A 27,732-nucleotide genomic window follows, 5' to 3' on the forward strand; every position below is an offset into this window, starting at 1 on the left:
CCTACACAAATTATGCAGATGACACTGAGATCCTCCTTCCCCTTTCGGGCAATTTTGACTCCGATACGGCCTTGGTAAACAAAATATATCTCATTATTCAGGCATGGATGGCCACGCATGGCCTATGCCTGAATGATGATGAAACCGAAATCCTGCTCCTCGGATCCGCTGCCAACTTAAAAAAAAACTTTGCCCCAACTACTCGGCATTTAACATTCATGGCAATATAATTACAGTTGCCAAAGCAGTGAAAACACTAGGTTTTCACCTTTACTCAGACTTAACACTGAAGAAACAAGTGAACTCCTTAGCATCCTCTACTGCCTACACGTGCAAACTCATTAGGGCAAGTAGAGCTTTTCTCACCCAAGCGAGCTGCATCATCCTTGCCAATGCTCGAATACTCTCCAAACTTGACTATTGCAATGCCTTGTATTTGGGAGCCAACAAATACGTCATTGACAAAATTCAAACACTGCAAAACAATGCCCTTAGAACTCGCCCTCAACCTACCTTCTAGAGAACACATCTCTAACAAAATAAGAGAACACAAGTGGCTCAAAATCTGCGATAGAATCTCACTTAAAACAGCATCTCTTACCATTAAATGTCTTAACAATACAGCCCGCCCCCACCCACCTGGCAGCTAAAATAGTGAGAAAAACTTCAACCCGCCCCACCAGAACCGTCAATTCCTACTGCTTACAGATACCTACATTTAGACTGAAAACAAAAGGCAGCAGCAGCTTCCCAGTTAAGGTAGCCCAGTACTGGAATGCTCTCCCACTTGTCATTACAACAGACCAATCCTACTATAGCTTCAGACAAAATATTCTCACATGACTACACTCTAATGACTCCCAAGACTAACTGTGACCCTACCAACACCTTTAGATCTTACTCAAACATGTATATATGTATATTCTTTATTATTTAACTGATGTGTCAAGACAATTACCTGTAATGTTTCATATGTATATTGTGCCTTACTCTGTAACCAAGCTTTTAAGTACTTATGTTTTCTGCTCTCTGTTGCGCCCTGTTACCCTTGGGTTTGACGCGCCATACAAATCAATAAACAAACAAATACGGAAAGTCCACGCCGGGGGCTCTAGCTTTCCCACAATGGCCACTTCCCACTGGAATGCCCTTCCCACTCACCTAAGAATGATTGAGTCCCACCAAGCATTCGGCAAAGCAATCAAAACCAAGCTTTTTGTTTAATTGTACATGGTCTATTATAATTGTTGTAATAATGACTGCTATGCATAACCTACTGTAATAATTGCTGCCATGTAACATTTACTGATGTATGTAACTGCTGACTTCACCTATCATCAATGAAGTCACTTACTATTAATGTACCTGTACCTAAGAGACCACCCACCGTTCGGCATCCTTTTCTGGATCTCTGACACCAGTGTGTGGAGAGTTGAAAGGATGTCCAGCGATACGTCCCTTAGAGGTGCAGGGGGGGCAGGGGGGGATAGGCTTGCCGTTGTTCTCCTTGGTGTTTTTGTCGTCGTTGTTCCCCAATGTCCCCCGGGACTGTGTGAACTAACATCAGCTCCGAGGAAGAAATATCCATGCCCTGGAGCACGGTTGAAGCCTCCACCCCCACCCCCTTTTTGCATCCTGAGGGGTAGGTCTTGGGCTTAAGCCTGGCATCCTTTTCTCTGACGTTTTCTCCACGGCTTGGCTTAGGCCTCCCGCCTCGGGGGGAGGGCCACGCCGGGCGCTGTCGGGGCCTCATGGGCCGGGACAGCCCCTTTCCCCTTCGAGACAGTGGCCACCACCAGCTGGATTGTCAAGGATGACCTCGCCTGGACCGCCTGGGCCTTCAGGGGCAGTTCGGACACCTTTCCCTGTGCCTTGGTTTTTCCCGCAGCTTCCCTGGAATAGCCGATTTCCTCTTTGAGGAGGAGGTGGAGTGATGACTTGAGATGGAGGCAGACGGTGAAGACGACCACGCCCTGCCCGTCGCGGGACCCGCTTGCGCTGCGACCGATGGAAATGGACTTGTGGTACTTGACCTTGTCTTGGGCCCCCATGGATGGAGTGTCCCTAGAAGACTTAGAAGGCCGGTCCTGGGTGAGGCATGCTCCTGCTTGGCGCACGGGGTAGAGGCATTGGCGTAGAGCCACGCCGCTAACCTACTGTGACGATCCTGGACGGTGCGCTTGGAGAAACCAGGACAAATCACACAATCTGCTTCCCTGTGGTCCGGAAGGAGACAGAGGCACTGGGAGTGTTTGTCCTCCAGAATCACGTTCCTTAATCCGTAGCTAGAGCAGAGCTTGAAGAGGGATCCTTCCTCCTCCTCATCCTCCGACATGGTCCGCCGTGCGGTGTAGGCACAATGATCTTCTGGAATCTTCCATGAACTCTCAACGATTCTTGCCCTTGAAGAGCGTTGAAAGATGCCGACGAACGGATCCCCCCTTGCCGAGCAAAGGAAGAAAGAGCACATGGCCTCTATTTGACAAAAATAGGAACTTTTTTATCGAAAAAAGCGCAAAAACGTAGAAAAGCTAACGGAGCAAAACATGAGGACTCCCAATACTTGAACGTGCGGTAAAAATCTGAAGATGGCTGCCAGAGGAGGGGCTTAGTGAGAGGGCAGTCATTGGCTGGGGGCCGTATGACCCAGAGCTCAGTGATTGGTTTATAGGAGAAAAATATTCATGAGCATGTGAATCCATGCCAGACCCCATGCTGGAGAAATGTATATACACGGAAATGCAAGGTAGATGAGTTGCATAGAAGCTTGCTGCAATAGAAAATGTAACACAAATAAAGTGGGCATGTTGAAAAGATGGACGTCGACTCTGAATAATAAAGTACGTAAAAAGCTTGAAGGAGAGAGACCAGGGCTACAGAGCTGACAGACGGTGGAAGTAAATTTGTGCATGAACAAAGAATAGGTGTTGGCCACAGATCAAGGATGCCACAGCAAGAAGCGATTGCAGAGTACAAAGGGAGTCAACGAGGATAAGCAATACATGCAGGAAATACTTCTAATAGATTAAGTAAATGAGCGAACATTTGTGAATGCCAAGTATTGACCAATTAAAGATGCAGAAAGCTTATGTGAAATGGTGCAACCAAGTCACCAGAGGCCGAAAAAAGGTAATTACACCCAGGATAATTTAATAAATAGAAAGGTGAAATTGACTAAATCATGGTCTCTTCACATGTGGTGCAAGACCAGAAAACCAGGCCTATTTATAAGCCAAGACAAATATAACAATACACCTTAAGTCCCCTTAAAGTTCCAGAGAAGAGAACATCCAGCAAGGTCAAGTACAAATAAAAGGCCTTGGCTGAAAGCTTGGCTGATGAGATGGTAGACTAATTATGCAAGTGGGCAGTAGTCTGACGTTCTCAGCACCTGGGTTTTGATTTGCTTATGCTGCTAAAGAGCCGAATGTCCAAGGTTGGGAGAGAATGCCAGTCAATCGTAAGGGCCTATGCAACGGTGAGCATACAATGTTGCAGGGGCCATCCGCTGCTGTTATGCTGCTATAATCTGTGTTATACCTAGTTAGAAGGAAGTTCAAGGTATGTCTGCCAGGTGAGGGGGAGTCATTGATACTACTAACACTTATAGAAATTATAAGTAGATATGTTCCCCTAACCAATCCCTCCGTCCGATAGGTTTTATTATGTGCCACATAGCATGTTGTCATAGCTGACGCACATCGAGATACAACGCCTTTGTGTAACTGAAATGTAATTGAGTGTGTGATTTGTTCCCCTACTTTATTGAACTGATAATGTAGTATGAGGACATATTCTGACTGGTTATTTGGACCCGAGACAATTTATTATGGCAGTCCCATCCTGCGCATAAGAACGCTTAAAGACGCTACTGCAGAGTTGTTTGAAATAGGAATTTCAAGATTGTTGATGTACACAGACTTGGCTAGCGCAAATGCTTTTACGTGTGTGCAGACCCAACAAAACAGAACTGGTTATATAGCAAGACCACATTATTTGTGTGTGTGTATGCATGCAATAACAGTAAGTATCAGTTCTGGAAAGCCAATGTGGGTTATGGCCTATGATAACACCTATGGATCACATGACAATCAGATGTTCATGCTTCAATCATTTGGTCATTGCAGGAAGAAGAATTTGTACTTCTACGTCATCAGATTTAGTCCTTCGGATCTTTTATTATCCTTACGAATCCACTGAAATCTAGTCACCTTACAACACACAAGTTGGTGCTACCTTCCGAATTTCTCTTTCATTGAGATCTCAAGTACATTCCACCACTCCGCTCTGCACTCATGAAACTTAATCAGTGAGAAATCACAGGAGTTCAAGACTTTCTCAGAACAGACTACATGTATTTTTAGCCAAAGCTATCTAATAACGTACAGGATGCTGCAGCTCATTTAATCATAGGCATCCACCTATGTGGTCACTTTTCTTCAGTGCTGTCTTCCCTTCATGGACTCCAGAAGTTGCTTGGAGTATATTAAAAACTACATGTACATAGCCACAGCATTATATTTGGCCATGATGTTATATGCAAAAGTAGATGCATGAAGTATATTTAAAACTACATGTCTATATCCACAGCTTTACTTTTGGCCCGGATGTTATATGGAAAAGACAATATTATTCAAACCATTGAATTTACTCAGAACATTTTGGATACCACAACTTTAATGTGTCAATAATGAATACAATTGTAGAATATGCGAATTTCATGAGGAAACGACCAAACATCTTGTTCTATTCTGCCCCCAACTTCAATCACAAAGAACAAACCACTTTGGCTCTTTGATTGCAGACCTGCCTACAAGGAATGCAGAAGAATGGTGGCACATGATGTACGTTGGGGAGAACAAATTTGCCCTAACGCTGTTCTTAGAAGAGATTGAAAAACTCTTGGACATTACGGACTCTTGCTGCACAAGGGGCGGTGTGGCTGCTGCAGGAACTTGTTGACTAAGGAGGAACTTACTTCACTCTATGTACTTGAGATGGAAAAACTGGATTTTTCTTGTTTTTCTGTGTTCCTTTTAAAGGCTTGTAAAGGCCAATCAATAAATAAATAAATAAAAATAATACATTTTTTTCAGCTATAAGTTTATCCGGATGGATGCAGCATCAAGAAGACCATCATTTTGAAGACTAATGTAAAAGCAAGTACGTTTAAAATGTGCAGTGCGAAAAACCAGAGGATACTTCACATCTTAGTCCCCGGGGATCCCATACTCAGGTGGTCTGGGAAGGGCCATCACTTTTGGATCCCGACCCTGGGTGTGGACAAGCGAGGGAGGATCACCAGAGTAGGGGGTACTCCAGGAGTGGGGGAGAACCACCCAATGGTGAAACATGATATCCCCCTTTTCCAACCCTTACCCCTACCTATGTCATGGGTGTCTACAACTCCCATAACTCCTCCCCATGCATTTTCAAAAAACCATTGAAACTGTAAATATTACCTCTAATAGTTTACGACAGCCATGTCACATTAATGTGGTCAGGGATAGTCAGGCACATAACCCTAATTGCACACATCTGACATTTGTTAACACACTGTATTATGATAAAAGGTGTCAGGCACAAGCATACCCTGAGCGAGGCTGGAGAGGAGAGGATTGCAACCGTTTCCGAGTTGCCACGAAGCAGGCTAACACTGAAGGATAGCCAAGAGGCTGCTCAACCACTTGCCAGGAGCAGAAAAGATGCCGGCATGAATCTCGCATTATCAGCCATGCAGCCGTGAGCGTTCTGAGTTGGGACTCGGAAGAGAAGGAGAAGCATACCTGCCAGGTGCTCTGGGATTACCAGCTGCACTCCTGAACGAAGAGCGAGTTCGAGGAAGTGCAGGAGAGACGCAGGTTACTGCTTTGTGCAGAGAGGGAAGGCGTCGCGGAGCGAACGCCGAGCGAATATGACCGGTGAGTGAACAAAGCCCCAGGAAGGGGCCGGTCTGTGTTCAGAGGGAACAAAACCAGGATAACTAAATTTGGAAGTTGCGCTTCTAATCGCACAGCATGAAAGGATGGTGCTAAACCCATTGAATTGAAAGGTTTTACACAGTGTTCCGGCGAGGAGAAATCGCCAATTCGAAAGACACTGTGTGAACATGATTGAGAAAAGGAACTTTGATACGCTGAATGTGAAAAGCAAAGAGGCAAAGTGAGGAGACACTGAACATATTGAAAGTGTATGTGAACTTAACAGAAACTTCAAGTACCAAGATGCATTGCTGCTAAATGCTATCTGAATACTGGGAAAGCTAAGAACTATTGAGAGGGGGAAAGTCAAAGAGGTCATACAGAGGTCGGCACAGAATCCTCGCAGTTTCGAATGTCCGACAGCCAGAAACCTATTAACAAAGTTGTACTGAGTTGACTAAAGGCTTGGGGAAGGGAATCCCAGGAAGGAGAGTGTTGCAAGCTCGAGCACGACAGAGGGAAGCCTGTGTAGAACTGTGATTGAAAACAAGTTGGGAAGTGAACTGTCCATTGATGTTATGGCATAGGGAGCCTTAAAGACTTGTTGAACTATCGAGTTGTCTCAGTAAGTGGGAGTGTGTTGAACTTGGTAAAACTATGCCAGCTGCCTGTCCATATGAACGCTCAACACCTGTGCTAATGAACGTGGGGAAGGGAGCTATTATTCAAGCCAGTCTGACATTTCTTTTGAAACACAACTCTTTCTTTACTTTCCTGTAAACATTTGTTATTCTAGAAGGAGGGCTAGGTTAGATTTCTTTAGTATTGGCCTTTTTATTTTGACTAAGACTGACGGGGACTGTTTTTTCTTTTGTTTCATGGTCGACAATACTCCCATGTTAGGATTAGGGCCAGTTAGGAATTGCTCCAACCCTGCTGAATACCGAATAAAGGTTTTGAAACTTTAATCTGTTTTCTTGCATAGTTACTGTTGATACCATGCCTTCCTCACAGCAGTCTCTTTGCATTGTGGTAAAATAGAGATAATTCAAGATGGTTGCATATTTTCGCTAGCTCTGTTTCTTACCTGCAACAGTTATTGTTTCCACACATGAGAACTTCCCTCCCGCCACAGCATATCGTGCAGTAGGACTGGTAGCCATCATCGTCATATTGATATGCACATTCAAGGAAACAATTCTAGTGCAAAAGAAAACATAATATGAAAATAATGTTCATGTGAGCCAGCGAAGATGGAAAATATTTTGAAAGACTAGCAAGAGGGAGGAAGATCAGAAGTGGTAAAATATGTTAGCAAAAGTAAGAGGTAGAGGTTAGAGAGGCTATTAATAGAAAGCATGATTGCTGATGTAGTGGTTTTAACGAAGGAAAGATATGAAGAAAAGTTGACAAAGAAAAAGGTGGAAGAAAAGTACAAATTACTTAACATACTGAACTTTAAGTTCTCATTTAATTTCAACACTCAAGAGATTTGGGATGACTTGGTTGCAAAACAACAGACTAAAATAATTTCTTACAGAGCTAAAAACAATTTTGAAAGAAATGACAGTTTATGGGTGTATGCGATGCCCAGGCTGCACTTCCTTTTCCTCCGGCTGCCTGTACCTCAGTCCTATCATCTCAGTTCATACAATATGGCAGAGGGGTTGAATTGGCAAGAGGGTACAATCTGGAGGCCTTTCTCGGAACTCCTGAAAAATTTACCAGCAAGAGAATGCGTAAATGGAGTGTATGATCCGGAGTGAACATCCATTAAGCAGTGCTTGAAAGACCATTTTCTATACAAATAACCACCCTATGTTACAAAGACTGGATACATACAGGATGCCCTTTTGTGATCTGGGAGGTCTAAATGTGAAGAAAGCAGAGAGCTAGGACACTTTAAAGTAGAACTTCTCCACTTGGAAATGATCACAGAGACAACCCCCAAATAATAATAAAACAAAATAGACATGTACGGTTCCCCTAATGGTGCGGAGTCCATGGAAATACACCATCGTCCATGGTGGTAGCTTCTTAGTTGAAAAGTCCATGTCTCGTTTGGGAGTTGATTTTGCTATATAAACAAATGAATAAGTTGGGTAGTGTACATAATCTGCTGCATGACTAGGCAGGTACCCAATCATCAGCATATTCTAACAGTTGATAGTGGCAGGCAACAGTGTTCCCTCCAAACCAATGACCCACCCACCAACGTAACTAGAGCTCATTCATGTATCCCTCAACCCAAATTCTTGCCTTTCCCAGATTATGTAGACATGACAAGATCACAGGACCCCAACCATGGAAATTCCCTGCCAACCCTTATCTTCCCTGTGGCAAACATCTACCTACCATGTCATCCTCTCCAGGCCATTACAGATCCATCAACCAAGGGTCAAGTGTTAGATTTCACTACCGCACAGAATCTTCCCATTGAAGCTAATATGACTTTGTAACTGCCACCTGTCTCCCCAACCGATCACTGACCTAGCTTGTTAGGCAATGGGTCATGATGCCAATATTCACCAGTGTGTCTATGCCTAGTGGGTCTGTTATAGACCCCAAGATAAAGCTAAGTACTAGAATATGCACTCTCGTGGGTGTGCAGGTCTTGGGAGGTGGGAGAGGTGTAGGGGTATGCCTTCTGCTTCCTGGGAAACAGTTCTATGCCTGAGCCAATGACAGTACCTTGCTACCTCTCTGAACCCATTGAGGGTGTACATCAGTGATCCTGACCTAACATTGTATATGAAATTTTATTTATAACGCGCCTGCACACAGATTTTTTTAGGCACGATTGTAAGTAATAGACTGTGTAGAAGGTTTCCAGCCTTCGACAATTCCCACATCTACAACTATAGAAAGACCATCACTTCAAAGTCAATCCTAATCAGAATATACAACACAGAAAACTACTCTCATAAACAGCACAGAAAGAGTGACATTCTTTTTTTAAAAATATGTTTATTTTAAACCAAGGCAGGACAATTTACATAACACATTGCATAAGGATATTACACCAAAATTCTTTCTTCTTCGCTCATGTTCACCCCCTCTCCTCCCCCTCCCCTTTTGGAACCCCTCACTCCCCCCTGGTCCTCGGACCCCAGATGGCTGGCCCTCTGTAGGCCCCACCCCTCAAGTAGGCCCTTGGTCTCTCAGAGTCCATCGCGCGCTGAGGGGTTTAAATGTTAAGGTGGGAAAATGCTGATCGAACTCCAGCACTGGGGCCCATAGGTTCTGGAAGCGGTGCAGGACCCCCGCCCTAGCCGCGGTCACCTTTTCCGCAATCAGGATGTCCCAAAGTTTACCTCACCAATGGGCCTCACACGGGCCATCCGGAGACTTCCAGAAGCGGGCTAGCATGGTTTTGCCCGCCAGGAGGCACTTTTTTCACTAGTTTCTCTCTATTCATAGAGTGTGGATAGACTCCAGGGGTCGGGACCCCCAGTAGAACTGTCTCGGGCTCCAAGGGGAGGGAAGCCCCTGTGATGTGATTGATTGTCGTCAGGCACTGTTCCCAGAATCGCTGGATCTTGGGGCAATTCCACCACATGTGAAAAAAGAAGCCCGGTTGGGAGCATCCCCTCCAGCAGGAAGGGTCGACCTGGGGGTTCATGTAGTGTAATCTGAGGGGGTGGGGGGTAGTACCATCGAAGCAATAGCTTATACGCGCATTCCTTATTGGTCACACAGGTGGATGAGGAGTGGGTGCGGGTCCAAATGTCTACCCAGGCTTGGTCCTCGAGCGGGTGGCCCAGGTCGGCCTCCCATTGGCCATGGCTCGTGTACGTACGTTCAAGAAGTCGGTTAGGAAGAGTCTGTACAGGGATGAAATCCTACCCCGGGATGGCAGATGCTTCAGCGTTAGTTCCAGAGCGGTGAGAGGGCGGACCGCCGCTTGGAGAGTCTAGGGGTGAGAGCACCAGTGATTGAGTTGGCAGTATGTGAATCTGTCCCTTTCCTGGAGTTGAAGCATCGTCTTGCATTGTTCAAAGGTGCGTGGGACGTTCCCGGCATATAGTTGCTCCAGGGTCTCTAGGCTTCCATCGATCCAGTTCTGAAAGTTCCGGGGGTTTGACCCCGGGGAGAAGTTTGGATTGTGGAAAATGGGGGAGAGAGAGGGCCTTGTCCTCTTGAGATGCCTTTTTGTTTCAGGGCCCAGTCCCATGAGCTCAGCATATGTTTAGTAGTTACAAGGAGTCTTGCAGTGATCTCTCAGGGGAGCCTGGATGTGTGGGAGGAATCGCAGGGGGAGCGGCAGTTGGGCTTGCTCCAGGTCTACCCATCTAGGGCGGTCCGAGAGGATTTGCCAGGCATGAATGTGTGCTAGCTGTGCTACCGCCCTATAAGCCTGAAGATCGGGAACCCCCAGGGCCCCCAACCTCGAACTCCCCAGCAGGGTTTTGAGGGGGATCCTGGCTCTCCTGCCTCTCCAGATGAACCTGAGGATTTTTCTTTGTAGGTCCTGGAGCGCCTTCCTATTGATGGCCACCGCCAGGGCGGAGCAGGCATAGAGAAACCGCGGAAGCAGGTTCATTTTTGCGGCCGTGATCCGCCCCATTAAAGAGATTTCCTAGGTGGACCACAGCCTCAGGTCTCCCTCCAACTCGCTGAATAATCTGGGGAAGTTCGCCTGGTATGTGTCCTTTGGGTTCGCTGGTATATGGACTCCCAAGTAGGGGATAGCTTGTTTCTCCCATCTGATCGGGCATAGCCTGGACACGGCCTCCTGTTCCTCCTGACGAAGGCCTACGCCCAGACCCACTGACTTAGAGAAATTGACAGTGAAGCCAGTGACCTTTACGAAGTTGGCTATTTCCTCCAAGGCGTGTTTGGCTGAGGCATTGGGATTTGAGAGAATCAGAAGAACGTCATTGGCGTACAGAGCGATTTTATGTTGGGAGAGCCCGACCTGGGGTCCCTTAATAAACTCATTCCGTCTGATTCTTTGGGCAAACGGCTCCTTCGTTAGTGCGAAGAGGAGGGGGGATAAAGGGCAGCCATGTCTCGTTCCGCAGGACAGGGTGATCGGGGATTACAGCAAGCCGTTGATTCTCAAGAGGTTTTTGGGGGATGCGTAGTTGGCCATCACCATATATTGGAAGGTTGGGCCAAAGCCAAAGGCACCCAGGGTGAGTTTCACGAATGTCCAGTCAACTCTATCGAACGCCTTGGTGGCATCCAAGGCCATCAATGCGAAACCCTGGGCGGACCGGTGGGTGATTTCAACCAGGTTCAGGGTTCTTCTGATATTGTCCCCGGCCGCTCTGTTCCGAATGAAGCCCGTTTGGTCGGGATGGATTAGGGTCGGAAGGATGTGTGAAAGCCGGTTGGCCAGGATCTTGGAATAGAGGCTCGAGTCTATGTTCAGCAAGGCAATTCGCCCATACGAGGCTGGATCCTTGGGGTCCCTCCCGGGCTTGGGGAGGAGGATAGTTGTGGACTCTTGCATCAATGGTGTCACTGACCCAGTTTCCTTGAATGAGTTGAAGAGTGTTACCATAGGGGGGGGATTAGCTGGGGTTTGAATATCTTGTAGAATCTGAATGTGAAGCCGTCTGGGCCCGGGGCTCGAGTTTTGAGAGCTTTAATGGCTTCATCAACCTCCTCGTCCGTTATTGGGGCTTCAAGGATGTCCCTCGTTGCAGTAGGCAAGCGTGGTAGGGCCGCCCCTCGAAGGTATTCCTCTTGTCGAGACTGGACCCGCGGGGGGGCAGTCATTACTTGAGTCAGGTGGTCCACTGGCAACCGCTGTTTCTCTAGTTCGCCGTAGTGTGTCCTACCCAGCGGGTCTCGAAGCCCCACGATGGTATTAGCACGTCTTGTTTTGGCCAGTTTGGCTACTAGGAGTTTATTAGCTTTATTGCTTTTGGCGTAGTAGAATTGCCTAGTCTTGGCCATCAACTGCGCAGTGTGATCAGCGTAGTGGGCCTCAAAATTCTTTCTGGCTATACGGACGGCTCGGTGAGATTTGGGCGACCACCCCTTCTTTTTCCGGGCCTCTTCCGCTGATTGCAGGTCTTTTTCGAGGGTTTGCCGGGTCTGTCGGCGCTGGTGGTGGAACGCCACCCCTTGGGCCATCAGGGCTCCCCTGATCACTGCTTTCATCGCATCCCAGTTATTTGCGAGGGAAGTGTCCATAGCGGGATTGTCTTCGAGGAAGTTTTTAATTGTGGTTGCGATCCTATCCCTGGCCAGCATGTCGTTAAGGATGGGGTCATAGAGTGACCATCTGCGCGTGGGGTTGGATCTGTGGTCCTGGGTTTGAAGCTCCATGATTATCGGTGCGTGGTCTGACAGAATGATAGGGCCGATGGAGATATCCTTAGCTGCAGAGAGGGTTTGAGGCGAAGTCAGGAGGAGATCTATCCTCAAGAAGGTTCGGTGGACATGGGAGAAAAAGGAGAAGTCCCTCTCGGTGGGGTGAAGCACCCGCCACGCATCCACCACATCCAGAGTTCTAAATAAGCGTAGGAGGCTGAGGGCTATGGCAAAATCGCCAGGGGCCGGAGGGTGAGATTTGTCCTTGGTGGGGTCCGGCACTCCGCTAAAGTCCCCCCCAGAATCGTCTGGCCTTCCGTGAAGCCCGAGAGGGCGGAACCCAGGGAATCATAGAAGCTTGCTTGTCCCGAATTGGGCGCATAGACGGAGACAAAAGTATATAGATCTCCCAGCAGGAGGCCTTTTACTGTCATGAAGCGACCCTCTGGGCACGATATTGAGTCCAAGATCTGGGGGTTGAGGCCTTTCTTGAAGAGAATCGCTGTGCACCCCTTCTTGGATCCCCTGGAGGCGAGGAACTGCAGTAGGTATAGCCGTGATCGAAGACGCCCAAAGTCTGCTGGGAGGAGGTGAGTCTCTTGCAACATTGCCACTCCGGCGTCCTCATCCTGTAGTTTTTGGAGGATCGATTTCCGCTGAGTGGGGGAGTTCAGCCCGTTGATGTTCAGCGAGAGGCATTGTAATGTCTGAGCTTCGTGGGTTGGGAACCCCGCTGTATTGAGTTTTGGTGCGAGGGGGCTAGGGGTTAGGTCGTCAGATGCCATCTTTGGTGTTGGATACGCTGGAGATGTCCTGCTCTTGGGGTTTTAACGAGAGCCCCCAACGGGGGGGCTAACATTTTAACTAGCGGGGAGGTCGATATTGTGAGTGCGGCCTTCCCTTTGGCCAACGGAGCCAGTTGCAACATTAAAGTGACTTGAATTTTCAAGGACATAAAGGTGGAACGAACCTTGGAATGGGCATGAGCCGTAAGTGAAGCCCGCCGGATCAAGCTGTGAGAACCTACGATTGCTTCGGAGTGGGCAAGTAATTGTGTAGGGTACCAAGGCCCCTGACTTGATCATGTGGGATTGATTCCCGTTATCTGCCTGTGTGTCCTTCACCTTCTTCTGTTGCTCCGGGCGGTCCTAGACCATGCGGGTCGCTTGGGCTGCGGGGCGGGGGAGTGCTCCTGGTTATCTGTTGCCTCTGAGGATGACGGGGCAGCCCCCGCGGGGGAGGAGGGGTTCATGATTTTGTTGGCGTCTTCTAGATGGGCAATTCTCCGCAGGGAGCCGTTGAATGAGAATTGCAGGGCTGTTGGAAAGAGCCACCTGTATCAGACCTGGCCTTCTTGAAGGAAGAGGGTTAGGGGTCGAAGAGTTTTCCTCTTCTGAAGGATTAGGAGAGAGAGATCCTGGTAGATCTGGGGGCGTGAGCCCAAGAAGGTGAGCTAATCCTTTGAGCGGCTGATGGCGGATATGCCCTCTTTAGTCGAATAGAAGTGGACCCTGGCGATGATATCTGCGGGTGGGTCTGTTTCCACACCGCGGCGAGGGCGGAACCTGTGGGTGCGGTCCAGCAATAGTAGGTGCTTGTCCAGATCTGGGAGGAGGGCCTGGAAAAAATCCCCCACGTATTCTGCCAGTTGTTTATCCGAAACCGAGGAGGGAACTCCCCGGATTCGGAGGTTATTGCGTCGGGCCCTGTTCTCCTACTTGAACTCCAAAATTTCACATCTATCCTGAAGGGCTCTAACTGCTTGCTGGACTTCATCCAGTGCCGTTGTGTGGTCCTGGGTGTGGTCCTCGACCTCTCCCAGTCTCTGCTCCACCTCAGCGACTCTGTTGTTGGTTTGTTCCAGGTTGGTGGATAGCTCTGTCATGCAAGCTCTGAATTCGGCTTTGATGTCCGCCATAAATGCTAATAGGTCGCCTCTGGTGGCCGGGGGATTGCCCTCCTTTTGCTGGTCTTGTATGGCGGGTCCGGCGGTATTGGGCTTCCTCCCCTTGTCTGACACCGTCAGCATGGTGGCAATGTCCGCATTTTTGGTGACTTTCGCTTGTTTGGCCATAGTGCCAGGAGAGAGGTGGGAGATGGGATTAAGTGGAAGGATATGTTCTTACTTATGTTCAGCTTAATCAGCCCAAGGTCTTGTCTTGTGGGTGTTGTCCCAAGGCGAGGAGCAGTGGGTCCGGAGACCGACCACCAGGGTAGCTCAGGAGGCAGCCAGCAGCAACAAGGGGAGCGAGATGGGCCGGGGTACCCCAGGAAGAAGAAGAGTCCTCAGGGGCCCACCGCGGAGCCCCTCCGCACGGAGTCCTGAATGCGGGCCTCAAGGAGGGCCCGGGGCTTTCCCCCAACAGGGCAGGATGTGTGACGGCTCAGCCGGCCGTGGATTCCGTCAGGAGCGGGGTAGGGAGGGGCGGGGGAGTCCGCTGCGGGTGAGATGGGATGAGGCTGGCTCCGGACGGGGCAAATCGGCGCCGGCGTGGGGGCCCTCAGGCCGCTGGGTGACTTCTCACCAGGGCCGCCCCACGCAGAAGAAGCCCTCGGCGGGAGGGTAATGCAGGCTTGAGCCCCCGGGCGGGGCAACACCCGGGGGGATAGCTGGGGTCCACGGAAGTGGGACCGAAGTCAAAATGGGCCGGGGCGCCCCTGGAGTCAGGCCCGCAGGCCTGCAGCTGCTGGTGTGGGCGGCGCCTTCCAGCGCGGAGCCAGGCAGGCGGTGGAAGACCGCAGGAGGAGGAGACCAAAGAGCCGGCGACCGCGGCGGGCTCCCAGGTAAGAAGTGCCGCGGCCCACACCTCCAGTGCTAACCCTCCGAGCGGGTGCCCCCCACGGGGCCGGGGGCCACGGCGCGGGCAGTCCTCCGCTATTGCGCCAGTGGTCAAGAGCTGGCTCCGCACCGGAGCGAAGGGCGGACTTCTCTCCCGCCTTGCCGGTGTCGGGCGCCTCAGTGCTGGATGGGTGAGTGGGGGGGGGGCCCTCAAGCACAGGGCCACCTCCAAAGGTCACAGCGTTGTCTTTGGGTCCGTGGGCCGAGAGCGCCCGCTATCTTGGATATGCAGAGTCCCAAGGAGACGTTGGTCCCGCTGGGTCCCCGGGGAGCGGTATGCTCTGATTTTTGGGGAATCACTGCTCCATATCCTCCGACGGCCCCTGGTGTTACTGGAGCCTCGGTAGGATCTCGGAAAGCTGCATTACTGGGCTCGCACGGCGGGCTTCACACGGGAGGCTTCAACTTAGCAGCCACATCGATGGCGTTCCAAGCCACCCCCCCCTCAAGAGTGACATTCTTACAGTCTAACAACAAATAATAATTACAAAAAGATCTTAAACCACAGCAATGTTAGTATAAAATATTTCCAAAGATACGTTTGTGTACAGAAATACATTTGACCAAAGCTGAAGTCTAGTTAAGGGCCCTGAATCAAAGCCAAAACCAAGTTGAGGTTCTGCTTCTCAAAGGCACTATACAGGCGGTATACAGGTAGCCTACGGTGTGCCCCTTGACCCCCATTGATAGGCAATGTGAAGCAGAACTACTTTGGGAAAGCCACAAAAAGTAAATACAGGTGCAGAATAGTGGGTGGAATACCACAAACGTGCAATATGCAAAGGAACCAATTTCTGTAGTATTATCTCCTCCACTCTTAAAAATGCCAGAGGCCTTTGTGGGAGGGCTGGCCAAGAAAGGTTCTTTAGGTTTTTAAAAGTAATCGAGAGGATACTTGTATTAAGAAAACTATATTCTGTTTGGATAAGACCAGTGTTAACGTTATATTTGTTTAAGGTCCTGCAATTCCATGCGTACAAATTTAAGTTGTTACATAATGCATAATTACAGTATTACTACTTTAAGACACTGCATTGTCTTCATGCTTTTCAGTAAAGTTTAGGTTAGTGTATATAAATCTCAATGTCAACTTTATTTCATTTTGTTGGTTAAGGTGCATCATATTGATGAGTGAACACTTGAACATGTACATGCCTTAGATGGAAGACCTAGGTCTGTGACCTGCTGGTTTCATACATCGGTGCAACTGGCGCTCAACCCATAGGCTGATGCCAAGCTCCTTGACAATTATGATTGCATCATGTATTACCACCTGGGGAGAGAGCTGGCCAATTAAAAGGCCTGGAACACAAGCAGAATGCACAAGTAACCACCCACATTTAATTTGGGCCGTAGGGCATCTGCCCAGCCTTCACTTGTCCTTGGAGGTGATGCCCTAGACGAGTCTCCACTGGAGTGCCTCACCGAAGCCCCCTGCCAGGTCCCCCTGCCTACTTACCTGCGCACCTCCTGGCCTACCTCCAGGACCTGGAAATTGTTATTTTCAATTGCGAGGCAAATGATCTGTAAGTGCACAGCAGTTAAGCACCATACCTTGCTTTCAACTGCTGTTTTGGAGACTCTGCACAGAGCGATTTCCTTCACTTTATCTGGCAGTGATTGGGAAACCTGGACATTCTGCATTCTGCTGGTTTGGCCTAGAAGCCTTTGCGTTTGAAACCGGATTTGGGTTTCCCTTTAAAAACTGTCTGGAGAGTGACACGGGCGCGAGGCAAGTGTGCTGTAAGTCTACAGCAGTTAATCAGTGGATCTATTTTCTTGGCAAGTCTCCATGTGACAATTTCTGAGTGAGTAGCTACTTACTCTGTTAAGGTACTGCAAGTGTTATTTCTACGATTTGGTGCCTTAAAACGACCCACTCTATGGCTAGCAGTTTGCCTGCACGCTACGTAGCCAAACCAATTCAATGTTGAACACTGGTAATGGAGGAAGTTTGGGAGTAGATCCTCCAATGGTACAAGAGAAGAGCGAGTTAAGAATGGATGGAGGTATTTCAGAGGAAGCCCTGGTTTCTGAACTTATACAGAACCTTGGGGCACCAGAATCCCCAGCGGATCGCGGTGAATGGTCACGGGTCCATTTATCCTCGGGCACTGCCAAGCAAGACCTAGTACCTCAAATCAGGAGAACCTTGATACTGCCCAGGAGAGCTTAGCAGTCCCGATCAGGGATCAAAATGAATGACTTTTCCCCTTGTGCTGGGACAAGTGCTGAAATTAGGTAGTTCAATTCCATCTGTCCAATTGAGTAATGAGCATTCTCATGTGAACAACATAAGGCCAAATTGACCCAATTTTTTTTGTACGAATGGTACATTTGACCCAATTCGGCCAGTACCATTCAAACAAAGCTGAAAATACCGAACACGATGTTAGGGAGAATTCTCATTCTATGGCTTATTTCCCTTACCTAGCGAGTCTCTCAGCAGCTTTGCTGGATTTCTGGAGTTTATTTTTTCCACTTGGTAAGAGTGTGTGCTTTTCCCTACACTCTTACCTGTGTTTTGCCATGTGTATTTCATCTGTTTCCGTGATTGTGGACTCTGGAGTACACCACTTCAGTTGCCCCACTCTTTTGTGTGTTACACAGCACCTTCAGTGCAGTGACACAGGGTTGTCTTTTGGACTTCCCACCGACTCCATTTCTGGGGCTGACTACTGTCCTCCAGAAAAGGGTAAAGTTGCTATTAACTTTACATAGACATTTAACCACAGATCCAGTACACCTCATCTTACATGGGGTATTGGAAAGGGTTAATTCCTAGCCCTTTTTATCTGTACCTCTTGGAGCATTGTTTCGCTCCCTTAACATTAAGACTTGGCTGGTGGCAGTGGTATCTACCCTAATTTTCCCACCGCGATTATATTACATAACGTGGTATTGTTTTAGGCTATTTTAGCAGCCTCGAACTTTAAACCCACTAGCCCAATTACTTTTTATTTCGGCTCCAGTTGGATTTAATCACTATTTCCTTTTGTTAACATCCTTCTTGGGCATTTCTTTGCGCGGCAAACCAGGTTTGCCTCCTTTGTTCGCCGACCTTTGGCGGGCTTCTGACCAGAAGCCCTCCTTTGGCGTCTGGGTGTCTAGGTGGGCTGAATGTGAGGGAGGGGTGTAGTCACCCCCTGCACAGGGTCTCCTCCTTGGAGACCCAAGTCGCACTTTGTGTTGATTGGCCGGGGTGGTTGTCCGGGCTGGACAACCCCCTGCTGAGTGATTGACAGCCAGGCTGGATAAATGGGGGATTTTGGCATAAAAGGCAGGACTCTTGGGCTAGAAGTCAGAGTCGCCGCTGGAACTGCAAGGAACCGAAGAGAAGCGGAGAAGAAGGCGGCTGCTGCAACCCCGAGTCCCGGTGAAGCCCTGCTGCAGTCCTGAGCTATCTACCGTTCAACGACCAGAGAAGATCCAGTCTGGAGTCTTCTTCCCTTGAGCCTGGTGGGAACAACCAGCTCGTCTTTTCTTCAGTCAGAGAATCCTCTCTTGGGTCGAAATCACTGCTGTGCTGTAGTGGTCCGGATAGCCATCAGAAGAGCCCTCTCCTGATTTAAAGGAGCGCACATTTTATTCATCGTTGTCTTTTTTGCTGCTGTTGGCCTCATCCCTGGGTAGGGCAGATCGCTCTAGACGTCCTCCTTGTCCCCACAACTGAAGCAGCAGGAACCGTGAGTCTGCAGGAACTACCAGGAACAACTGCCGTGGCACCAGCTTTTCTCCAACGGAATAAGGTACTGTGCACTTGGTCATTCTCTGTCTGACCAGCCGGAATCGGGGTGAACCCTTTTCCTCCACGAAGATTTGTTCTTTCTTCCCTCCTCCTTATAACTTTTCCTTCCATTTGACAATCTTTACGAACTCTTGGCATCTCGAATCTCAAACTGTTCAACGTGTGACTGGCGCAGGCCTATTGACTTTAATCTGTATCTTTGAACAAGTCCTCGAGTCTCCTTTCCTTGAAAAAGCATTGCCTTTGATTTTCTCCCACTTTTACCTTGTTTGAAATTCTAAAGTACAAAGTGTGTTTAACTTTGTGAGCATTTCTATCCGCAGGTACGCGTTAGTATCGCAACACTGGTCTGTCAGATCCTAATGTACTTACCTTGAATTTCCTGAAACAAGTGAAACCGATTGTGTGTAGTGTATTTTACGTGTGGTTTCGAATTTATAGAAGTGAAGTGTTTTCTAACAGATGGTTTAAAAATAAATGTACTTATATTTTTTACCTGAAACCTTGAGTCAGTGTTTGCTTGAGTCACAGTAATTGTGGTCCCTTTGTGTAATCTCTGCTACTGCTCATTTACTCTTGAGATAAGTATGGCTGCTCCGCTACGGCTACCACTTTAATAGTGTAGCACAGGCTTGTACCAAAGGTGAACTTGTATTACCACTTGTAGTCTTAATTGTGGGTAGTTGTCCCTAAGGGCACTGCACAGGATTCTGCCTAACACATGAGGACCGTGGGTTGCGGGGGTGATTTCCCCTGCTTCCCATGTTCAGTATTTTCGGCTTCAGGGGCTGCAGGGGTTTCCCCCGCTTCCTCGACACTGGAAGCAAGGGACCCAAAATAAAAAAAGAGCACAAAAAGAAAAAGGGATATAGGAAAAGCGGCGGCGGCCAGCAAAAAGTAAGGGGGGTTGAATTTGGGGAATGGGCGAGACAAGGTCTGGCACACAAGCGGGGGATGGTGGGTGGCATGTATGGAGCAAAGGGGACTAAGGACTATGCGTGCTCTAGTCACTATGGTGGGTGACTAATTACTCATACGTCCCCGTCCCCTTTCCTCCATCCTTGTGGCCGATTGCAGCTAACAAGACCATAGAGTGGAGCTGTGACAACCTGCCTCAGATCTAGTAGAAAGCAAAAAGGTTCTTCAGAACCGCCTGAGCGAACTCTGCATCTCGCCTGGAGCTGGTATCCAGGGAATAGAGCTTACAGAACGGATTTGGGTTGTTTGACCGAAGTGAAATGATTCGCGGGCGGAATTGACCGTAGTCAATTTCGCTGTGAACTGCTTTGCACTTCTACCAAACAAACGGAAATGTGCCTTACACCCCACCCTCTACTTACCTGCTTGCTCGCCGTCGCTTCCCCTGCATTCCTGCAGCATCAGATCCGCCCCTCCGATGTGGGCCGGATCTGACACTGCAGGGTCCCTTTTCCCTTTTTTATTTCTTCAGTCCCCCGCCTCCAATGTTGCGTAAGCGTGGGACACCCCCGCAACCCACGAATCCCTAAAATACTGAGCACTGGGACATCCCCACCCCACATGTTAGGTATACTTAAAAATCGATCGAATGGTACTGGGCAAAATCGGTTAAATGTACCATTCGATCGATTTTTAATGATCAAATTGGGTAGTATCTACAGAACGGTGAGGTAGTGGCCCAAGTAGCCGCTCTGCTGATGGCATCCCAAGAAGCATGTCTCGGAAATGCGATGGCCCCGTGGCCTTAGCTATGACTGCATGGGCATGAATCCCATCAGGAACCGGTTTGCCCATGGCCGTATATGCCTCCGTGATGGCCTGGACCAACTAACGGGCGATAGAAGCTTTGGAAATGTGGGTGCCGGGAGAGGTGCCCCCACACGTGAACAATACCTCAGACTTCCTGAAGGATTTCGTCAGAGATGGAATTTGAGGACTCTCTTGTGGTCCAAGGAATGTAGAGGCCTTTCTGCCTCTGTGGGTTCGGAAAGAATACCGGCAGGCAGATTTCTTTATTCGAATGGAGTGTCCACCTAGGGCAAGAAGTTTGGATTAGTGCGCAAGATGACTTTGTCGTTATGAAACATAGTGAAGGGCTCCCATGATAAAGCCTGCAACTCGCTGACCCTGTGATAGAGTGAGGGCCACGAATAGCGCTATCTTCAGCGTCACAAAGCAGATGTTCACTGAGGCCACTGGCTCGAAGGGCTTGTGTTGCAATGCCGCAAGAACCAATTTAAGGTCCCAGACCAGATACGGCCTATGTACCAGAGGAAAGAGCCTAGACAACCCCTTGAGGTGGTCCTTAACCACCGGGTTGGCTGCTGAAAAAGCGTGGTCTAGGGAATTCTTGTAGGCCCCAATGGCTGCCAGATAGGTGCGGCAGGTATTGACCTGAACGCCTGAACAAGCCAAATGTGAGGAAAAAGCCAGCATGTCACCAGGGAACAGTTGAGGGGGTCCAGTCCTTTCTCGTAAGCCCAGTGGCAAAGTCTAGTCCACATACTCTTGTACTGAGACCGCTTTGACGGCCTCCTGTATGATATCCCAATTGTCCTCTGAGAACTGAGCGTGGAGTTGTCTCAGCTGGTCAAGAAACCAGGATGCTAGGGACACCCTGGCCGGGTTCGGATGCTCAACTGCCACGCCCTGCTGCATCAGGATGCCTCTGCTGGGAATCGGAAGATGGACAGGCCCCTGGGAGTACAACTGCAGTAGATCTGAGAACCAAGCCCTCACCGGCCATGAGGGGCAATTGGGCTGAGACTGCAGCCAACAGAGGCCGGGAAACCTGCGGAGGGCCCGCAGGAGCAACGGAGGAGGAAACACAAAGCACCTGCGGCCATGCCAGCAGAGCTGAAATGCGTCCTCCAGAGACCCCTGACCTCGGCCTGCCCACAAAGCAAACCAGTGGCACTTGGAATTCAGAGGAGATGCTAAACAAGTTCAGATCTGTGAACCCCCATCTCTGGAACAGGAGTACAAGCAGTTGATGTGTAACTCCCACTTGTAGCTGTTGAACCCCAAGCGGCTTAGCCGGTCTGTTTCCGCATTGTAGTGACCCGGGAGATTGACTGAGGAAATCCATATCCCCTCTGTCAGGGCCCATTCCTAGATTGACACTGCCTCCATGCACACGAGAGGGGAAAGGGGGCCACCCTGCTTTTTCAGGTAAAACAATTGTCATGGAGTTGCCGGTCCTGACCAGGACTGCCTTGTCCCTGATGAGCGGCAGAAAGGACATGAGCGCCAGGCCCACCGCACTGAACTCGAGCAGACTGATATGCAGGAGGGCTTCCACCATGCGCCATGAATGGAGTAGCCCTCCAGAGAAGCCCCAGATTGGGTTCCGACGGGGCAAAGGGGGGCCTTCCACTGCCACGTTGCAGTCCATCAGCCACCAGTGAAGTTCCGAGAGGATGGACAGGTGAATTGGGATCGTTTCCGACTGTGAACCAGTTTCCTGGTCCCAATTGGCCACCAGGTGGAGCTGGAGATGCCTCATTTTGAGGCGTGCGTGCTGAACTGTGAACACGAAAGACGGCATCAGTCCAAGTGGGTGCTGAAACCACCATGCCAAAATGGTCAAATTGGTCAGAAAGTAAATTACAGCTTTGCAGAGGAAGAGGAGCCTTGCGGGCAACACTTGCTGTATGGCCGTGTCACAGCACACTCCAAGGAACATCAGCTGCGACTTCCACCAGTTGAGGTAACACCCCAGCTAGTGAAGAACATCTGTGATAGCCATTGGCAGGAGTGCACCACCCCTTCAGGTGAGCTGGCCCTCACCAGCCAGTCGTCCAAGTAAGGGTATAAGTGATGGCCCTGCAGTCGGAGGAAACCCACCACGTATTCATCAGCTTTGTCAACACATGAGGGGCTGAGTTCAGGCCGAAAGGCAGCACCTTGTACTGGAAGTGGTACGACATAAACATGAACCGCAGAAACATCTGATGAGGCTGGCAGGTGGGGACATGCAGCTACGCATCCTTGAGGTCTAGGGAACACATCGAGTCTCCTGCACACAGAGACTCGGCTATATGCGTTGGAGTAATCATCTTGAAGCGTTCGAGCAGTAAAGATAGGTTGAGAAATGACAGGTCCAGGACTACCCCTCAGGCCAGCTTGGTTGTTCTTGGGTACTGCAAAACCCCTGGAGTAGAAGCCGCAGCCCCTGTCTGACTAAGGAACCAGCTCCACCGCCTGCATCTCCAGAAGAGAGAGGATCTCCTGTAAAGGTAGAGGAGAGGAAGGTAGCGGGAAAGGAAGACTGGAGCACGTGGAGACTATAGAAAGGATCCAAGGACTCTTAAAAACACTTCCAGCTGTCCTGAAAGAGAGCCAGCTGGCCCCCTACAGGCAAGCTGTGTTCCTTGACCGTTACGTCATTGTTTTATTGGCATCTGTGACAAGAGGGGGAGGATGGAGGAGGAAAGAAATATGGAAAGTCCTCTGCTGTTTCCTCCAGTGGTCGCTGAAGCCATTGAAAGCGTAAGGTATGAAGTCGGTCCTGCCCTGAGCCTGAGGGAAGGACTTCTGCCCTGGTTAAGTCAGGATGGCCATGGACTTGGCTGTCTGTGTAGAGGTCTTCTTTTTTTGTCAGCTCATCATCAGTGGATAAATGAAAAAGAACTGACCCCTCATAGGGAAGATGGAACAAGTTACTTACCTGTAACTGTTGTTCTCCAGCATGGGTCTGGCATGGATTCACATGCTCATGAATATTCCCTGTCAGGCTGGAATCCTTGGTAAAGAATAAATCAGTTTAGTTTCTGAACTGTCTTTCTCCTAATAACCAATCACTGGTCTCTGGGTCATACTGCCCCCAGCTATTGACTGCCCTCTACCTAAGCCCCTCCCTCTGGCAGCCATCTTCAGATTTGGTAGCATGTAAAGTGGCAGTAGGACCAAGAGAAGAGCCGCAGAGGGGTAGGCGGGAGGGTTCGCATGTGAATCCATGTCAGACCCATTATGGAGAACAACAGTTCTAGGTAAGTAACTTGTTCCTTCTCCAGCATGCGGTCTGGCATGGATTCACATGCTCATGAATAAAGAATACATAGCAGTACGGACATGCACAACCACGGGAGGTGGCAAGGCTCAACATTAAGCATCTCTTACCTGCTCACCAGGCTCACCTTCAAGCGAACAGGTTGGCCAGCACTGCTTGGCTGACTCTGGACTCCACCCTGGAATCCCGGTCGACACAGTAGAATCTCGTGAAGGTGTGCGCCGACCTCCACGTAGCAGCCCTACAGATGTCCATCAGGGACACACTAGACGGGAACGCCATAGTTGCAGCTATCGCTCTGGTCAAATGGGCTCTCGGACGGCCAGGCAACGGTCGGTTTGCCAACCGATGACAATGGGTGATACAGCTGGAGAGCCCCCTGGAAATGAAAGCCTTGTAGAGGGCCTTCCCAGCAGTGATGTCTTCCGAAAACTCTTTTTTGCGGTCCACGTAGAACTTCAGTGCTCTAGCCACATCCAGCGAGTGCAAGAAGGAGGGGTGCGTCCTCAGCACGACCCTTGTTTCGTGGACTGTCATGTACGGAGGCTTACAGGAGAGGGCCTGGATCTCTCTCACACATAGTGCAGAGGTGATGGCCACAAGAAACGCTGTCTTCTACGATAGGAATTTCAGAGGTGTCGAATGCAGAGGCTCGAATGGAGGACCCATGAGGCTAGTCAGTACCACATTGAGCTCCCACGACAGGGCCGGAGCCCTCACAGGCGGGAACTAGCGGAAATGTCCTTTCATAAACTCCTTAACCAGGCGATGCGACCACAGCGACGGCCGCCGCAGAGTTCTGGTATAGCGGGAGATAGCCGCCAGATGAATTTTGATGGACGCGTGCACTAGCCCCGCATTTGCCAGCGAAGGCGGGGCTAGTGCACGCGTCCGGCAGCACTTCAGGGGCCATAATCCGTAGAGGGTTTATCTTCTGTGCACGGCACCAACAGTGAACCTCTTCCATTTATGTCCGTAGCACTTAAGAGTCTATGAAGCCCTGGGTTTGGCAAGTACCTCCTTGCAGTCCGCCAGAATCTCATACCCTCCAAACTCTAGTGCTGCAGGAGCCAGGCCTGCAGGTTCAGCGACCCTGGGTCGTGGTGCAGAATCGCGCCTCCTTCCCTGGCGAGAAGATCTGCGTCCGCTGGAAGCTTGCCACTGACATGTCCAGAAAGTCTGGGTACCATATCTGCCTCGGCTACGCCGGTGCGACGAGGATCATCCTGCACCGGGACCGTCTGACTTGACTGATGAGTCGCAGAAGCAATAGCAATTGGTGGAAACTCAGAGGCACAGGCCATCTCAGGGGAAGGAGAATGCATACCCCATGCTCCCTGGCTGGGGAAACCTGCTGGTGAACCTCCGGCACTTGGTGTTTGTCGCCATTGCAAACCGATCATTCTGGGGATTGCCCCATTATCAAAACAGTAGGTCCACCGGATCCTGCTGAAGCTCCCACTCGTGGCACGAGCGCAGCTCCCTGCTGAGTGAGACGGCGACTGTGTTCTTCACTCTTGCCAGATGAAAGGGTACCAGGAACATCCTCTGGGGACAGTGCCATAGATCCTGCGCTTCCTTGGAGAGAGCCAGGGATATGGTGCCCCCCTTCTTCCGAACATAGAACATCGTGGTGGTGTTGTTGGTGAAGACCCGCACCACCTTGCCCTTGAGGGATGGAAGGAATGATTTGAGGGCCCAAAACATGGCCCGCAACTCCAGGACATTGATGTGCAACGACTTCGCCTCCTGGAGCCAAAGGCTTCTTGCGTGGAGATTTCCGGTGTGCTCGCCCCATCCCTCCAGGGAGGCGTCCCTCGTCACCTGATGTGCTGGGGTCTGGAAGTCCGTGCCCACAGCTAGATGTGCACAGATGCCCCACCACCGAATCGCTCGGCGGAATGTCTCATTGAGGGGGGATCTTGTTCTCGAAGCTGCCCGATACCTGGGCGTCGAGGAACTCTTGCAGCGGCCGCATCCGCAGTCTGCACAGCCGAACGAGGTAGATGCATGACGACATCATGCCGAGCAGGGACTTGATGAACCTCACCCAGCCAACTTCCATGGTCAACAGCCGTTGTACCTTGCCCAGGATGGCCTTTATCCTGTCCTCCGACGTGGAAGATAGGCACTCCACTGTGTCGAGCCTGGACCCCAGAAACAGAGCGTCCTGCGATGGCACCAAGTAGGACTTTGCATAGTTTATCGAGAACCCCAGTTCCGTGAGCAAGCGGACGGTCCTCGCTGTGTGCTCGACGACGAGTTCCCTTAACTTCGTTCAGATGAGCCAATCTTCCAGGTAGGGGTAGACGTAGACCCCCTGCAGAGGCAGAAGTGCCGCAACAGGCGAAAAGCACTTGAAGACCCTTGGTGCTGACTTCAACCCGAAGGGAAGGGTCTTGAACTGGTAGTGTTGCCCCTGGACCATGAAGCGTAGAAACATTCAATGCCCCTTGTGGATGGGGATGTGAAAATAAGCATCCTCCAGGTCCAGCGACGACAAAGTCCCATTCCTCCAGTTGTCCCAGCACCTGCTGGAGGGTGACCATCCGCAACGTTTGACTTGATGTATTTGTTGAGGTGGCGGAGATCGAGGATGGGCCGCCAATCACCAGTCTTTTTCCTGACAAGGAAGTAGCGCGAGTACACTCTGCAGCCCTGGAGCCTCTTCGGGACGAGTTCTAAGGCGCTCTTTCTCAGCATCGCTTGTACCTCTAGAAGCAGTTGTGGGATGTGGTTTTCTTGCCTGGCCACTGGTGGAACGCAGAGACACTTCCCTTTGGAGCTCCAGGGTGTGTCCGTGGGCCAGGGCGTCCAGCACCCAACGGTCGGTGGAGATGGACTTCCACATGCTGACGAAGTTCGCCAGCCGGCCTCCCACCGGGGTGCTCGCGCGGGGGTCCGATGTCATGGCCGGTTCAGTCCTGCTTCGTCGTGGACGACCCGCTTTGGGGGCCTTGGCGACAACTATTTCCTCTGGCTTTGCTGCGGCCCCTGTAGGCTTCCTGGGCAGAGGAACGGGATGGCTGCCGGTACGAAGAGAAGTTTCCACCGAATCCTTTGGAGGCACCATGGGACTTGCATCCGGAGGTCCGAAAGGACGGCTGTCGCTGTTGGAGTGTGCCCAAGGCACGAGCCATCTCGATGTCTGCCTTGATGGCTTGCAAGGATTCATCGACTGTCTTGCCGAACAAGTTGTCCTTGTCGAACGGCATGTCCAATACCCTTGTCTGGACGTCCTGACGGAAATGAGTAGCCCTCAGCAAACCCTGCCGACAAAGGCACACGCTGTTGCCCATCTGGCGAAAACCAGTGTCGGCGATGTCCGTGGCTACCGTGATGGCATACTCTGATGCCACCTCACCTTCTTGTAGGATTTCAAGGGCCTCTGCCATCTTGTAGTCCGCAAGTCCGCCCAGGAGAGGGGCGACTTTAAACCAAAGCTCCCTGTCGTAGCGGGTCACGATGGTGAGAGCCTTGACCGCCTTAATGTTCGTTGCTGCCGACAAGATGACCCGAGATCCCATGGCGTCCAGCTTCTTTCCCTCGCCGTTCGGTGGGGAAGTGGAAGTCGGTGCCGCCGACCCTGCATATTTCTTCCTGGCCGCCACCGAGTCCGGTGACGGCTGGTAGACACTTCGGTGCAGAGTCTGGCACCCTGTATTTCTTCTCTTACCAGTCTCCTTTTGACAAGGCCGAGGACGGGTTCTTCAGGAGGGACAGCCCTTCGTCCCAAATGTCGTCCAACAGTGGGATCGAGAGTCCGGTCTTCCTCTTGGTCTCTCAGCGCTGATAAAGGAATCCCTCCTTCTGCTCCTCTGGGTTCAGATGAAAAAGCTCTGAGGCCCTAGCGATCATGGCGTGGAACGAGCCAATTTCGTCGGGAGGAGAAGCACGGGGTAACGGCGACGGGAGGTCCGTTCTGTCGTCGCAGCTGTCGTCCGTCCCCGTTGTCCCTGTCTCGTCC

General features: G+C 50.3%; 1 protein-coding gene across 4 annotated transcripts in view; it reads right to left on the reverse strand.

Annotated features, from left to right (window-relative positions):
- The window catches only part of DNMT3A (DNA methyltransferase 3 alpha), a 2,439,715-nt gene that overhangs the window by 865,192 nt on the left and 1,546,791 nt on the right, over positions 1 to 27,732 (reverse strand). For all 4 annotated transcript variants that reach the window (XM_069605556.1, XM_069605557.1, XM_069605559.1 and 1 more), the window contains one exon: positions 7,009 to 7,121. In XM_069605556.1, coding sequence (XP_069461657.1) covers positions 7,009 to 7,121 — 113 coding nt within the window. The remainder of the gene's footprint in view (positions 1 to 7,008; positions 7,122 to 27,732) is intronic.

The sequence above is a fragment of the Ambystoma mexicanum genome, chromosome 4p (genome assembly GCF_040938575.1).
Source record: "Ambystoma mexicanum isolate Mex_15411 chromosome 4p, UKY_AmexF1_1, whole genome shotgun sequence".
NCBI lineage: Eukaryota > Metazoa > Chordata > Amphibia > Caudata > Ambystomatidae > Ambystoma > Ambystoma mexicanum.